At 32.6% G+C, this 16,926-nt stretch overlaps 1 protein-coding gene and 1 pseudogene across 2 annotated transcripts; both read right to left on the bottom strand.

Moving 5' to 3' along the window:
* Positions 1-2,386, bottom strand: LOC143569135 (putative serine/threonine-protein kinase PBL10). The gene is made up of 6 exons (XM_077055119.1): positions 2,048-2,386; positions 1,370-1,695; positions 1,092-1,227; positions 855-997; positions 641-764; positions 1-546 (listed from the first exon to the last, which is right to left on the bottom strand). The coding sequence occupies exons 1-6, from the start codon at positions 2,097-2,099 to the stop codon at positions 110-112; spliced, it is 1,218 nt and encodes a 405-aa protein (XP_076911234.1). The 5' UTR covers positions 2,100-2,386; the 3' UTR covers positions 1-109.
* Positions 2,387-14,131: 11,745 nt separating this feature from the next.
* LOC143569133 (pentatricopeptide repeat-containing protein At1g07590, mitochondrial-like) lies at positions 14,132-16,926 on the bottom strand (annotated as a pseudogene). The gene is made up of 2 exons (XR_013141684.1): positions 16,481-16,926; positions 14,132-15,453 (listed from the first exon to the last, which is right to left on the bottom strand). The product of XR_013141684.1 is annotated as a pentatricopeptide repeat-containing protein At1g07590, mitochondrial-like (transcript).

The raw sequence follows: 16,926 nt of genomic DNA, 5'->3' as shown, positions 1-16,926 counted from the left end.
AAATTCAAGTTTTATATATTTTCATAATCCTTGTGTACATACAAACTCAAATAAGATTTAACCCAAAACAAACTATACAACTATTATTCAGTTCTAGTTCTTGCACTCATTAACTATAAACGGCAGAAACCGAAGGCCGCGGGTAGGCTGCAGAACGACCGCTAGCAACCCTGTCTTGAGAAACAAGCCGCCTCGTTTGTGCCTCGTTGGCGGAATGTCTTCGTAACCTTGTCATTCTCTTTGGATCTTGAAGTAACTCTAGTTCTTTAACCACATCCGCCATGCTTGGTCTGAACCGCGGGTCCGTTGAAACACACCTTAGGGCTAGGTTAGCCGTGGCAAGGGTGCCGTCTAAAGTGTACTGACCCTCCAGACGGTTATCAAGAACCCGAAAAAGTTTTCGTTTGTGGGGTAGGTACGGTTTGGCCCACTCGACTAACTTTTGTTCACCCGGGGGCCGATTTTTGTCTATGGCTCTTCGGCCTGATAACATTTCTATAAGGACCACTCCAAAACTGTACACGTCACTTTTAGTAGACAAATGACCTATAATAACCAAATATAAACGATTTGTTATAACTTGAAAATAAACAAAAAATAAGTTGGTAGAAAAAGACATTACTCATTTGTGTTAATCTACCTGTAGCTAAATATTCAGGGGCGGCATAACCGTAGGTCCCCATCACACGAGTGGAGACATGGCTTTTGTCACCGGTGGGCCCATCTTTAGCTAACCCAAAATCCGAGAGTTTAGCATTATAATCCTACTTAAAAGAATAATTATTGGATGATTAACCTATTTAATTTTTTTAAATTTTATAGTACATATTATTATATCATAGTGCATCACATACCGAATCAAGTAAAACATTAGAAGTTTTAAAATCTCGATAAATCACTCTGGTTTCGGCACTATGTAGAAAAGCTAGTCCTTTAGCCGCTCCCAGAACGACTTTTAATCGAAGACTCCACGAAAGCATTTGAAAATGAGATCCTCCTATAAAAAAATGTCCAAGAAAACATTAACCATATTTAACATTTGATTTTAAAATGTATGAAATCATCAACACTTAAAAGAAAACATGACTTACTCCTAAACAAATGATTCTCCAAACTGCCTCTAGGCATGAACTCATAAACCAAAAGCCGATGTTCGTCCTCCAAACAATATCCAATCAAATTCACCAGATTCGGGTGCGAAAATTGCCCTAAATAGTTCACTTCCGCCTACAATAACCAAACACAATTTTCATTATAAACCAATTAAACTGAACCGACACCCAAATAATACTAAACAAAATTCTTATCACCCGAATAACCAATTCGGTTTTCAGTATCCAAATTGTTAGAATTCGGTTTAACTGCTTACCAGCCATTCTCGATGACCTTGATAGCTTTCGGCACTAAGTCGTTTAACCGCAACAACGACTCCAGTCCCGGGTTTCGAAGCCGTGAACGAATGTTCATCGATCCACCCTTTATAAACCGACCCGAACCCGCCTTCACCCAACACACTATCGGGTCGAAAGTTCCTAGTAGCCATTCGAAGATCCGAATAATTAAAACTCTTCAAATTACAAGCTTGCAAAATTTCACCTTCACTTCTCGGAACCGGTGGGAGCCACGAGCCCTTGCTACCACTTGAGTTTCCATTATTATTGTTGTCATCTGTACTTGCAGATCTTGAACTCGCCCCTGAATTATTATTAATATTATTATTATTAACACAATAATAATATAAAATTAAATAACTTTATTCTGATTTCAGAATATTCTCACAAATTAATTCAAATCCCAAGTAAACCTAATTTTAGATTCTAATCATGGAGAATATAAATAAAACATAGATTCCCAAAATAAGAAAATTAGATCACTAACTAATTACCAACCAACATATCAACATATCAGTACTGGTACCATACCGAGTGAATAATATATTGTACCGGTACCGGCACCACATACCATTGAAAATACTGAAACTGAACTGTACCGGTACCAAAAACATAAAAAACTAAAACCGGTACCAGTACTGTACGACAATCAGTACCTGTGTGATAGGGGCTTTCAGCTTTGATTCTAGCACTCAAACAAATACCCATTGAAATGAATAATATTATTTGGATTCAACAAGATGAAGAAGGTTAAATTATATAACAAGCAGTGGTGGACGGTGAGTGGTTTGAGCAGGGTGGTGGTGACGGGTGTCGTTTGAGATGAAGGGTGGTGATATTAATGGTGGGTTGGACTCGATTTGGTGCTAAATACTATGTAGGAATAATAAGGTTGGTTTTAGCCGGTGGCCGGTGGGTGGCTTGTTCACACTTCTTTCTAGTAATCTAGTTTGGTTTGGTTTCAAACACTGACTGGCTGACTGACTCATCTAGTAGTTTCGTTTTATGTTTTAAATAACTGTATTTTGTTACTTTGTTTTGTTTCCTCGCAAGTATTTTTGAAGGTGTGGATGAAAATATATTATTTTTTTTTATGTTGAAATAAACATTTTTACAAGCACTTTGAAAGTAGGTCTATTTGATATGAAGTAATGGAATGAACAATTGAATGGAATGAACGTGGTAATGGAATAAACAAAGGAATGAAATAAGTTATTACAATTTCAATGGATGTTTTGTTACCACATGGAAATGAAATGATTACTTTGCGTAATTTACTATGTAGGAAAAAAGAAAAATTAAAATTAATACGGTAGTGAGTGGCGGTGGTGGTAGGAGGTAGGTGGCGGTCGTGGCATTGGTGGGCGGTGATGGTGGTGGTGGTGGGGTGGGTGGTGAGCGATGAGAGATAATGGTGGTTGGTGGTGGTGTTGGGGTGGGTGGTGGCGGGTAGCGGTGGTGGGAGTGGGCGGCTAATAGGGGTGAAGGGCAGGGGCGACGGTCGATAGTGGCGGCGGGCGGGTGGCGGTGGTGGGTGGTAGGCACTAATGGCAATGGTTGGTGGTGGCGATAACGGTGGTGGTGGCGGTGAGCAGCTGTGATGGTGGTTGGTTGCAGTGGCGGTGGTGGGTGTTAATGTTGATGGTGGTGGGGGTGATGGTAGGAGGATGGTGGAGGTGATGTAGGGTGAAAGAGGGAAGGAATGAAAAAAAACATGGGGTATGGATGAAATGAAATTGAGGTGTTTTAGAGGGAATGTAATGAACTAGGTAATGGGTCATTCCATTCCTTTGATTAACCAAACATACTTTTCTTCATTCCCTCACAGTGGATCATTTCATTCCGCCCTCCATTTCTGAATACCAACCGCTACCTTATTATTTTTGGTTATTTTTAGAAGATCGAATTAGCATTAAGAGAAATGCCAAATATGTTTAGAAAAAGAGATGTTAAAATATAGTTCATATTTATTATACTTGGAACAAATTTTATATATTAAAAGGAGAACTATGAAATAGTTATTTTTTGGAATTTTTTATTCTACGCCCCCCCCCCCCCCCTCCTTCCTCTATCTTTGATATTGTAATGGGTCAGGCTAAATGTATCTCTCTCCCTTGCTAACCATACACCCTCCTTGAACTTTCATTTCCCCTTAACATTTGTAATTGACATTATAGTCTCTCTTATTTTATTTTATAATTATCTCAATATATCAAATATAAAACCATTAAGTTTTTATTTATGTTTTACAGTTTTTTTATATATTTTTGTTATTGGTTTTATTATTTTATTTCATTAAGATCTTATTAAAAGTTTGTTTATTTTTTTTACATGTATTAAAAAGTTTTGTATGTTTTCTCTAAATAGTTTTTTATTTTCTTTATAAAATGTATTCAAAACAATTTTATTTTTTTTGTTAGGTTTAGATACATGAGTTAATGTTACTTGAGAAAAGAGTCAAATTTGTTTATCAAGTTGTATGTTATTTAACATTTTTATTAATAAAAGTTAATATGATTTTTTATAAAAGAATGTAAACTCTCTAATTTAAAATGAACGCACTTCAAAAAGATTAAAACAAGTATTGAAAAAAAAAACATTTTTTTAAAACAAGAAAAAAATGTTTATAAGATCTGAAAAAAAAAAACATTTTTTGAAGTAAGAAAAAATATGTTTTACATAAAAAGATAAATAGAAAAAAAAGTTGTTAAATAAAAATAGAATAAAAATGCTTTTATAAAAATAATAATGATAATAAAAGATAACAAGATGACAAAAAAACAACAAAATCGTATTAATGTAAAACCTAAGGGAGGGGGTATGTTTAGTAAAAATAGATGGGGATGGGGTACGTTTAGCAGCACCCGTTGTAATACTAGTGTTTTGTGATTTTTTAAAATCTTAATTAATGTATTTGTCACCGTTAAGAAAAGCTACAAGATATATAAATACTTGATCACGAATCTCCGTGTTAATTGTTATGATAAATAATGCTCACAAATAGACTAACTTAAAATACTTAGATCTTGTAAGTACGACATTTAACCACTCATACTTACACAAGATTTACTAACAATATCTACATTAACTTAGCTAAATTATAATTTATGGTTAAATAGTAGAAAATGTTAAAATGCACAAATAACAATATGGTTCAGGCGGTGGTCATGCGCACTTCAAGTCAAACACCAACAAATACCGCATGAATGCCTCATAATATGTAGCATTCAAAAAGTCAAATCATTGCATGTAGGACTTTATTATGTAACCGGTTACTTAGGTGCCCCAAATATGAAATGGTTTGTCTTAGGATCTTGAAAGTATTCACATCCTGTTGCACATATTTTGTGAAAAGATTTTGTAAATTATAGAATGTTAATGGAAGAGATTGTGAGTAAACGAGGATAACATATTATATGGGAAAATTAAATCTGAAAATATACTAGTTACACCGTATAAACTTTTTTTAATATTTATAGAAAGTGATTTTCAGTAAAAAAGATAAAAAGTATAATGATAAATATATAAAAATGATTACTTAAATTTTTTTTTTTTTTTTTTTTTTTTTTTGTTGTCACACACTATGGCAATATGCCACATTTTATTTATTTCTACTGATGAAACATAGATATTACATCAATATAGCAGGTAGGCGGGCAACAAGCTGCGCCGCCACCCCTTTCTGAATTGCAAACCCTAACCTGCTAAAGACATACCCCTGCCCCTTTGGAGTCGACACATTGCTAAAGAGTTATTACTTAAATGAAAATGAAATATAAAATAGTAATATTTAGTGTAATTATATTGAGTTACCCTTTTATACTAAAGTATAACTATATAAGTAAAGCGGTCAAATAAGCAAATTATATAACTAGCCCATTTGATACAGACTCTTGTTTTCTATATGCATGTAAGATCTTCGTTTCAAATCTTGGCACAAGGTATATTAGTCCGAAATAGTGAAAGAAGTAGAGCTAGCGTAGATTTTCCGTCCAAAACAAAAAGGCAAATTAAATTGGTTTTGTCACGGGTTGTTTAGATAGACAGTTGAATCTATTTGTCCATATAAATTTGTTAACAAAATAAAGACGTTGGGATTCTAAGGGTTACTAACCGTTATTAAAATGTCTACTAGCGTTCTGCTTAACTGATGTAATTTTATTAGACTGTAAATGGAATTGATATTTGTTTTTTTCATGTCTAGCTTGTTGCTAGAAGTTGATGATTAATAAAATCTCGAGTAAAAAGGTAGAAATTAAAATAATAACTTAATTAAATATGTCTTTTGAATTTCAATTACTGTTAACTGAAAATGTACAATAATACCGTAGGGCCGGGCCTGCTTCCGCCTTCACGGTTTACTCAAAATTTGTTGATCCATTTGTCTATACGATTAACTCATGACTGAACTACATGTTGCGACAGCTTCCAACGTAAACGATGGGTGAAATGTGAAGTTGTACAAAATGGTTTGTTTCAACTTTCAACAGTTAATTTTCAAGTTTGTAAATGTTACAATGTACGGAGGTAAAAGCAAGACTTGTCGGGAACTGGAAAACATGAAAGCCGAAAACGTGGAGTTGGTTTTCTAGAAGACGTGTATGAGTTTAAGTTTAAGGTTTGGCAAATGAAATGAAAAGGTCAAATCAATTGGCGAGATTTACGGTGCGTACATACGCCTAACTATGCCACCTCACCCTGCTACACATTTTAAATTATTTACAAATACACACACAATTATTTTATACCGAAACATAACAATAACATCTCTTATGTTTTCTCTAATATTAATATTTTAAAAAATAATAAGCAGAAAAAGGACACTTATCAATAGAGCCTGTTTTAATAAATTTCTTAGAATGTTACAAATCCAACCCATTATCAGTGGCGGACTCAAGAATTTTCCTTAACGGGCTCACCTTTTTTCGGTTTTCAAATTTCTCAAAACTGACTAATAAAACTTCTGGTCCCGTCTGGTCGAATCAAGATATAAAACATAATACAATACGATAACATAACAAAATATAACAAGAAAATAGACAATCAAATTACAATGTCACTAGAAATGAAATGAAAATAAGAAACGTTACAAATTTTAAAGTTGTTCATGACGAGTTTCATCTTTTGAAAGCGATCCATTACATCTTTGACCGAAACATTGGCAAGAAGGTCTCTTTCAATATAACAAATGCAAGAATCGTTCATATAATCATCACTCATCCGATTACGCAAATCCGTCTTCACATGCTACGCGGAGATGAACAGATGATACGCGGATGGTCGCCGGATTTATGGTGACAGAGGATGGAAGTAGAGGATGATGGTAAGATTTTAGGGAAGGCTTGAAGAAAAGAGGTTGATGAATGAGTAGATGTGTATTTTTTTAAGGATAAAACCATAGTAAAAGTAAGAAAGAAAAAAAAAACGTGAAAGAAAAACGTTACAACGGAGATTCGAACCCAAGTTCTTTTAGAACAGATGGACAAATGAAGCTTTAGAAATGATGTTTTACCACTAGACCAACACTTAACTTGTTAATAAAAGTTCACCTCTAAAACTCTTATGGGCTCTCTAAAATTTTTTCTATATCGTCTCAACGAAATTTTCAATAACCATTAGGTGCCCGTGCACCCGAGGGCTCCTTAGTAGGTCCGCCGCTGCCCATTACTGTTGCACAATATCACTAAAGAGCTAATACTGAATCGGTAAGGCGTTGTAAATTGTTGTTTGACAATCTTTGACTGAATTATTAAGATATCTGACTAAGGCCATGTTTGGAATTCCTTATTTACACTTTCTTTTGACTTATTAAGGAGTTTTTGATAAGTTATAATATCCTAACTTATCAAAACTCTTTTTTTTTCTTCTTTAAAAACTTAAAAAAGTCACATTATCTAAACACTATTTTAACTTACAAAAGTCAATAAGTTATAAGGATATAAAAATAAGAAATCTCAAACACCCCCTAATTAAAAAATAGCATTTGAATCATTCAATATCTTTTTTGAAACTTAACTAGTAAGATGTTTAAAGAACCATCAAAAGATTTTTTTTTATGAACCAGGTACAATAAAACACCATAAATGAAATACGCAATTCACATCTAGCTAGTATTCAATAAAACACAATTTATTTGTTAATGTAATAATGAAATACGCAACGGTATGTGTTATCTTAGTAGAAATTTGGTTTGCTAAAGTTCAATTGTGTATCATCTCATTTTTGGATACAAAAAAATAAGTTTATGCTTTGAATTTTATAGTCTTTTAAATAAGTGTGTGGGTTATGTTGAAATTGTGTAAAATGTTGAATGACAAGAAACAAATGAAGAGAAACGAAAGTGTACAATCATCATCAAGTGAAGAGAAGCTTGTGGACTTGTGGTTAGTAATCGTTGACATAATCTACTTAATTTGTCAAATTCTAATAATGAAATACGAGAATCATTGTGTGTTTGGGTTAATGGGTTAGTACTTAGCAGGGACATAACTAAGGGGATAATGGGGTTAGAACTCACAATACTCCATTAAAGATTATGAACTACATATGCAAATTTGGGATTGTTTTTGGGATTTTGGATAAATTAATGGGTTTAAAGTATAATTTTAATCAAATCTAATTATCTATATAATTGTCTACCATGAAATCATATGTGTCATTCTCAGTTGTCCCCCACCCCATTCTCTAGAGCCACTAGATTGTTTAATTTCTAAATGGAGACTTCTCATGCATTTGACCCGAAATCGCGGGTATGAGTCTTACCAAACCCAAATAGTCTTTAAATGGGTTATAACATCTCATTTATTTGTGAAACTCTTTCATAATCAAACGATAATTTTCGCGAGTCATGGGTCTCACCAAACCCGGATAACCCTTAAACGAGTTATAATATCTCATTTTTTTGTGAAATAACCCCTTAATCATCAAAGAGTAATTTCCACGGGATATGGGTCTTACCAAACTTTAATAGCTCTCAAATGGGTTATAATATCTTATCTATTGGTAAATACTTTCATTCTCAAGCCCTAATTTAATTTATCTTCTTTACATGTTCTCCATTGATGGTCTATCATCTCCATCGCCGATTAACTTCCGATACTACCCTCCATCGTCAACTACATCAACGTCCCATTTTTCATTAGACAAATATTTGTGTTTATGTTTGTTCATTTACAAAAATCAACATGTTCTTGTTAGTGTATTTTTGTTCGTTAAAAATCTAAAAAACCTACACAACTCAATTGAAAATTGTCAAATGCAAAAAAAATATAATAACAAACTAATATATATGTATTAAATTAAAAACAAACTACGTTAAAAATTAAATAAATCATCATAAAATAGCAAAACGATTAAAAACAAACACTTAAATAAACTCTCGTAACACGGGAGAATCAAACTAGTGGGTCATATGGGTCGGTAAAGTGGTATGCCACCAACTCTCATAAACATCACATACCCACAACAAATGTCTAAAACTAATCTTAAACCTTATCCCATACCGCAATTACCTTCCTTGTATACATTCCAATTTCTAATACATTTTCATCGCAAATCTTGATATCAGGAAATCATCCACAAATTACATGTAAAATATTACAAAAAAGCCTTTCTAACCTGTTTTTTAATAAAAAAAAATTACTGATATTTTCAGAAGAAAACATTAATATAAATGAACAAATTACCGATCATCCACAAACACAATTGAATGAAAGGGAGCTCTGACCTTTCTGCAAAATAGTTCACAAAACTTTTGTTAAATGTTTAGTTCGTTTATAACCTAACAAATATTTGATTACCCTCAAATGACTCAACAATATGAGATCTAGGATGGGAACACATGAATGATGAGTCATGACTATAAACTCAAAGTCCTAAACGCATCTCCCAAAGAGAATAACCTCCCAGTCCGTACAGAAAATTGTACCATGTCCTCTTGTAGTCCAGCTTGCAATCAACTCATTTAGTTTTTTATTTTTTTACTAGGTTAAGTACCCGTGTACAATATGGGTTAAAACAAATTTTATTTTGTAAGTTCAAAACATTTAAAATATCAATATCAAAATATCATGAAAAATTAACCTGGTTATTAATTAAAGGTATTAACATACATTACAATTAAATAAATAAATTTTTGACTTCTATATTGATCGTAAATTGACAAATATCTATATTGATCATAAATCGACAAATATCATAAGATAGAAATCCTATGTTTATATAATATCGCTTTTATCCCTGTATTACGGGGGTTGTTTTACATTATTTGTTTATAATATTTATATATTTTTTTATTTTAATTTTATTTATTGTACATAAGTTAATAATATACTTTTGATGATGAAAGGGTTTCACAAAAAAAAATAAATGTTACAACCCGGTTTAAAAGCTATTTAAGTTTGGTGAGACCCATGACCCGCCTATCTTTTTACTTTAATTTTTTTAAATTATAAATAATATATATCTTTTTTTTAAAGAAATCATATATTAATTTATAAATCCCTATTTTATAGGATTTTCGTATCAAATATTTGATGAGATTAATTTTTAATTTAATGAGTTGTTATAACCCGTATAAGTAATATCTGAGTTTGGTGATACTCATACCCGTGAATTCTGGTCAAATGCATGAGAATAATCTATTTACAAATATGCAATCTCTTAGCTTGAGAGAATGTAAAAGGCACCGAAGAGCTTTTTAAGGTTTCATTTATATATATTATAGATTTCTTACATCAATAAAAACCCCTTATTACGGGGTTGTTTAAATTTTTCGTTTCTAATATTGTAAATGCATTTTTTTGGATTTTAGTTTATTTATCGTAAAAAATTAATAATATATTTGAACCTATTTTAATTAATTTATGTTGGGTTATGTTCATTTTTAGAGAGTGTAGTGGCTTAAACACAAAAATGAAAGTCACCGTTAAAAAAATCCGAAAAATAAATTATAGCATGTGCATATACTAATCCAAAATTTAAGATATCTAAAGTTTAAAATTTTAATATATATTTGAATAACGTTTTTTTATTATTCAAAATCCTTAAATGCGTATGCATAAAATTTTTGTAAAGAAACATAATATGAGCAAACAGTGAAAAAGGATAATAAAAAAGGAAATTGTTTGTAACGATTAAAAAACCTTTACTTCACCGTTTTTTGAATCAACCATTTGTTAATTCAAGTTGCATCGAACACATCCTTTGAGTGAATCTTCGTTTATGAAGTTGACGATAGAGCAAATGAGTCATCGATGTTGGTTACATCTTAAAGGTTACGCTTCATATCAACATTGATGCGTTCTAACAGTATTGTATGCTTAAATATATAAGCTACATTGAATGTTTAAATTAGTTGACTATAACTAAGGTGTAGAATGATAAGATAATAAAAATAGTCAACATGAAGATTAAGTGATTTTCAGAAGTGGGGAAAGCCATAGTAAGGTATCTACCAGATCACTATCTCCTTTTTATTTTTATCTCCAAGTGTTGGAGATATGGTAATGCCAATCTCTCCCTGTATAAATTAGATATCATCAATTTGTGGTTCATGATCACCCAAATAGTTGTAATATATTTGCATTTATTGATGAGTGATTTTAATCATTCATGTTGATAATAAAAATACTATGTGATAATTGTTTGCATAAAAAGATAGATTTAAATAGGTTAGATATCATATCTTTAGCTATACATATTTTTGCATTTAATAAAAAATTAGTTCAATTTACACTACCTGCTACTACCATATTCTATGAAATAATAATAATAATAAACGATTTAAGTTACACTAATTGCATATGACAATTAACAACTATATTTTATATGTAACCAATCTGTAAATTTATAACTTTTTAATTACTTTTACAGTTTATTTCACTAATACATTTATCAATAATCAACAATTAAATAATTGGTTTCAAATTTTAAATCCAAAATATACTATTTATAAATAGATGTTTTCTTATGGGGTTTGTAAAAGGAATGTGGTGGGAGACGGGAATTTAAGAGAATGATGAGCTAAAAAGAGGTAATGTGGCGTAAGAAAACCTTTATTTATTAATTAGTATAGATTTAAACATTATTTTCTTTTATATCAAATTGTAATAGCAAATAAAACATACACCACAACAAAATTACGGTGTGAAAGTCTCTTTTCTTTTAATGAAATATGGTTAAATTTAAAAGAAAATACAGTTCCATCTCTTTTCTTTTAATTTTTTTTTAGAAAAATTAAAATTGTTTTTCCTTTTTTTTTAACTAATTTTTTTCTATCTATTTCACTCTAATGTCTTAAACAAATAAGAAACAAGTAATTATTTGATTGTAAGACATACATCTCTACTGTATATTTTTAAATTAAAGAAAATGATGTAATAATATGTAAAATAATGTAACATGACAAGTATAAATAATTAATCATTAATGGTTTCCTCTAATGATTTCCTTCATGAGGAGGGTATGGCCCATGATTTCGAGTTTTGCAAAATTGAATTTTGTTAGTCTCTCGTAAGATTAAGGGTCTGTTTGTTATGAGTTAATGAAATGAGTTTTGAAAGGAATAAGCGAGGGACTATAATGGATGGGGTAATGGAATGAATCATTACCATTCCATTGACATGCTTGGTTATCATGTGTGAATGACATGAATTATTAATTTTTATTTTTTTGGTAAGTTAAAAAAATATGGAATTATATATAAATGGAAGTGAGTGGCGGTGGGATGGTGGTGGTGAGCGGAAGCAGTAATGGTGGTGGTAGGTGGTGGGGAGGCGGGTGGCGATGGCGATGGACGGGAGCGATTGTCGATGGTGGCAATGGCAGTGATAAGCGGCGGGCGGCGAGCGGTGGTCGTGATGGCCAGGGTCGATGGTTGGTGGTGGGCGGCTATGGTAGTTGGTGGTGGTGGGCGGCGGAGGCGGGTGGTGGTGGGGGCGGGCGTCAAAGGCGGCGGTGGGCCGTGGTGGGCGGCGGAGGCGGTGGTGAGAGGGCAATGGCTAGTAGTGGTGGGAGGGTGGTGTAGGTAATGTTGTGTGAAAAAGGGATGAAATTATAAAAAAAAAGAAGGGGTAGATGGAATGAATTTGGAGTGTTTTAAAGGGAATTAAATGAAATGGACATGGTAATGAGTGATTTCATTCAATTGACCAATTGAAAACTTTTTTTTATTTTCCATCATAATAGTCTATTCCATTCTGTCTCTCATTCATGCATACCAAACGCTATCAAAGAGTGTTAGTTGTTATAAAAATAAATATTATTAATGAAGAAAAAATTAAGCCACGCATAAAACGAATAAAATGATTAAGGTTTGAATTAACCAAAAAAAGAAGAAAATGTAAGGTTAAGGTCAACACTTGCCAAAAATAAACAGAAAATCACGTGCAAGAAATTCTTCTTAGCTAAATGCCTAAAACTATTACTTCTTGTATATTTTGATTTTTTCTAACAAATGTTTCCACCTAAACTTTTCCAGTATTGTATTCGCAAGGATATAAACATATCACTTCATTTTTTAAGAAGTAAAACCACAAAACACCATACCACTCGATCATTATGTCATGTGCTGATATATATATATTTAGGTAAGCTCCATTTAGTATAATAAAATCCGTCAAAATTTGTTTCAAATGATGTATTGTTATAAATATTTGATTGTTGACACTTGACCAACCTTTAATTTTCCTTTACTTGGAACTTGTTGTATATGTAATTTTATTAGTATTCATTTTAATTTAGGAGTTTTTTCCCCCAAACTAGTGTTGGTGGAAAAAGTATTTATCATTTTGGTGTTCCTTAAAAACTATTTACCAAACTAGTATGGCATGCTATGAAACTCATTTACATATTTATGTTATTTAACATATTAGTGGACGATAAATCATTAATGAAAAGAAAAGGACTTGTTTGTATAATATCTTCCAAAACTATTGACACGAGAAAAGCTTGTGAAAAGTGGTCGTTGACACCCATTTCCAGTGACTTTTGAGCTAGCATAGTACATTGACACTTTACAGTTATGATTACATTGACAATAGCCAAAGTCGATAGATTTATGAGTATTGGGTTGACAGATTTGCTTGTTTGGATTCTTTAATCTGAACCCGACACCCGTATATTTACCCCTGTGAAACTACTTGAAATTAGGGTCTGGTCGAGTCATGTTTCATGTCAGCCTGTTTAATATTCATTTGTGATATGAGTAATACATATGGACTTAATAACAAAGTAAACAATCAATTATTCCTGTTGAAACTAATCAATTTTTGTATAACGGGTGTCATTTTAATAATTTTTCTTTATCTTTTGTTCCCAATTGCAAACTTGGTTTATAAATTTAGTTCGAGATTAAAATAAGGGCATGAGTTATTATTGAAGAATGAATAATTTAAACTCATAAATAAAGTTTTTGAAAATTAAGAGGCTATAAAGATATCAAAATAGAAAATTAAAGAGAGTGAGAAAAAAACTTCAAACTTTAAGTTTCAACACCTTTTAAGAAACTTATTTAAAATATATAAATATGAACTTTTAAAAAACTTTCAAATGAGTTATTAAATTAAACCACTTAGTATACAAGTTGTGTTCGTGTTAACCAATTTATTAAATGTGTTGTGTGTGGGTTTGCATGGTTTATAATAATACTGGTGTCAACCGACAAAAAGCTACCTTATTAAATTAAACCATTTAGTATACAAGTTGTGTTCGTGTTAACCAATTTATAATATTGCTAATACAAACCGGAGATTTTCCAACTTGAAACATAAATATAAAAGCTTGTTTTCAAGAAAATTCGTTAATTAAACAAACCATCACCGAAATTGTTCAAGAACCTTCAAAAGACTATAGGTTTCAGAATCTGGCCTCGACCCTCCAAGAATCATTCGTTTCAAAAGATTCGGATCATATACTTTCGCCTTAAGATAACACTTGATCAAAGCGTTATAAACAAAACTATATCTAGCATAACTTGCTTTCTTCAAATCATCGAACAACTTCTCTGCATTCTCCACATCACCACTTTCTGCAAAAAAATCAACTAACAAGAAAGTCGTTTCCAACCACGGGGTTGACTTTTTCACACTCGTGCTCGTTGTCAAACCCATGCCCATATCTAATGTTTTTAAAGTTTCCATTTTAAACCAGATTTCAAGCAACCAACCGCTAGATGTCTAAAAGTTATAGAATTTGCTTTGCATCCATGTTTCTCCATTTCTTTATACAATCCAGTTGCTTTGGTAATAAACCCGTGTCTACAATACACGGATATCAATGAATTGAAATGCTCGGTTGACTTTAACTCTTCCTTTGACTTTAACTCTGACCAAAGTTCTTCAGCTCGGTTTACATCTCCAATCTTGCCAAAAGCTTCTATTGCAAGAACATAGCTTTTAGGTTTAACACGCGGTTGTTCTTGCACGATTCTCCAAATTCTTTCAAGGTCCTTCGGTTTTCTTAAATACCCGTATAATATAACAAGAATATCTAGCGTTGACCAGTTATTCCCAGTCATTGACTTCTCGATAGCCTCGACATACGTCTCGCAGGCGGTGTATAACCTAGCTACAGCATGTGCAGTGGCGAGTATGCAATAAGTTATCTCGTTCGGGTCAACATTTGACCGATTCATGTCACTGAAAACTTTAAGTAGTCCTTCAATGTTGTGTTGGTTAGCTTCCATTTTCAACAGAATGTTATACGTGGAGACGTGTGGGGCCACTTTATCGGCTCTCATTTGCCTGAGGATTTTGGGGATGTGTTTTCTTCGGGTCGGGGATGAATGCAGGATTATTAAACGGTTAAACACCATGTATGAAATGGAGTAACCAAGTTCTCTCATTTTTTTCATGTAAGCTAATGATAATCTTATCATGCTTTTATCTAAACACGCGATTACAAGATTGTTGTAGAGTAATTCATCTTGAAATTGTAAAGGGATGTGAGAAAAGAGTTTTTCACCTTGCGAGATTCCATGAAGCTTCGCAGTGAATTCTAATAAAAATGAGTAATCAAGTTGCTTTGGCATGTATGGTCTTTCTCTAATCACCCATTCCATCACCTGCATATGATTAAAAAGCATGCAAGCTCAATTCATAAGCAATAAAACAAAAATTACAAAATTCATAAGCATTTAACAAGTATTCGGGGTCCTGAACACAACCCAAACCCGAAAAGCATGTAAGACATGTGAACCCGAATACATCCCGCATATTCATGAGCTAACCCGAACACGACCCGTTTAACCTGAAAGTTTTTTATATTTTATTGTTTTCACAATACTTGAAATTTACATTTTACAACAACAAAACACAAATTTTTATAAAACAGTTACATTTTAATTATTAAATATTATGTAAATTTCCGTTTTAGTTTTGAATTTTGACATAAAATACCCGTCCAATTTAATTTGCTACATACAAAACATTTTCTATTTTAACAAATAAGTAAATGGGCTATGCAGTATATATCGGTGATATCTCGGTTATCTTAACAAATATTGGTCAAAATATCAGACATAATACCGGTCCCGATAATACCGACGATATCACCAATATTTCCGATATCAGTGTTTTAAGTCTTAATCACTTCCTACTTGCTAGTATTAGTGTTTTGCAAGTTGCAAAAGCTTAATTTGTTAATGGTAAGAGATTATACTGAATTATTAGTGTTAAATTGTTATATAAATGGATTTTATATGAAATTAAAATTACCGATATTCCACCGCGATAACCGATATTTCTAATATCGGTCCTTGACGGATATCCAATAAATTCCACATTAACTGCTTAGTAAATGGGTTTATCGGTTCAACCCACGAACCGATGGGTTGACCGGAACCTGACCCGTTTAGTTAAACAGGTTTGCGGGTTTGACCCAAAACTGACCGAGCCCGTTAGTACCAAACAAGAGTAAAGCTCAATCATTATTATTTTGTAAACATGTATGTCTGAATTATCACATAATTCTAAGACTTCTAATATTGTATTGAATGTAAGGAGCTATTCGATTAACTGGACGAGAAAAATAAGCTAAAAAATTTGAATATATTCATTGAGGCATTTAGTCGAACACCTTGCGTGCATTACCTCAAGTGCACGTTTATTAAGCTTCCGCTTGCGTAAACGATTGATGGTGTGAAAGATGTCTCCTCTGTCGATTGGAAACCCATCGCCCATCCAGCTCTGGAATGCAAAGCCAACAGGTACTCCTTTGGATAGTCTTTCTATCCTTCCACATAAGCTTTTGGGTTCTTCTTTATCTTCGTTGGTGGTTGATTGGGATGTGTCTGTTGTGGGTTTGTCTTCTTGTTTAATATATTGGAATGTATCAGTTGCTTGAGTGCAGAATTGATGGGTTTTGTGATGGAAGATGTGGTGAGTGGCAAGTGTTCGACGAAATGCTTGAAAGAAGTGGTGTTCGAATAAGGGGACAGTTGCTTGCATGCCTTGTGGAAACCGGTTTTTGTTATTAGAGTGAGAATAATATATTTATTAAGTAGACGGCCCAATGGTCCATTTGAATTATGGGCTAT

This window comes from Bidens hawaiensis, unplaced genomic scaffold (genome assembly GCF_021521415.1).
Source record: "Bidens hawaiensis isolate Kalapana, Puna unplaced genomic scaffold, B.hawaiensis_p1.1 tig00024338_1, whole genome shotgun sequence".
NCBI lineage: Eukaryota > Viridiplantae > Streptophyta > Magnoliopsida > Asterales > Asteraceae > Bidens > Bidens hawaiensis.
The sequence above is the reverse complement of the archived record's forward strand: the minus strand, read 5'-3'. Positions and strand labels throughout refer to the sequence as shown.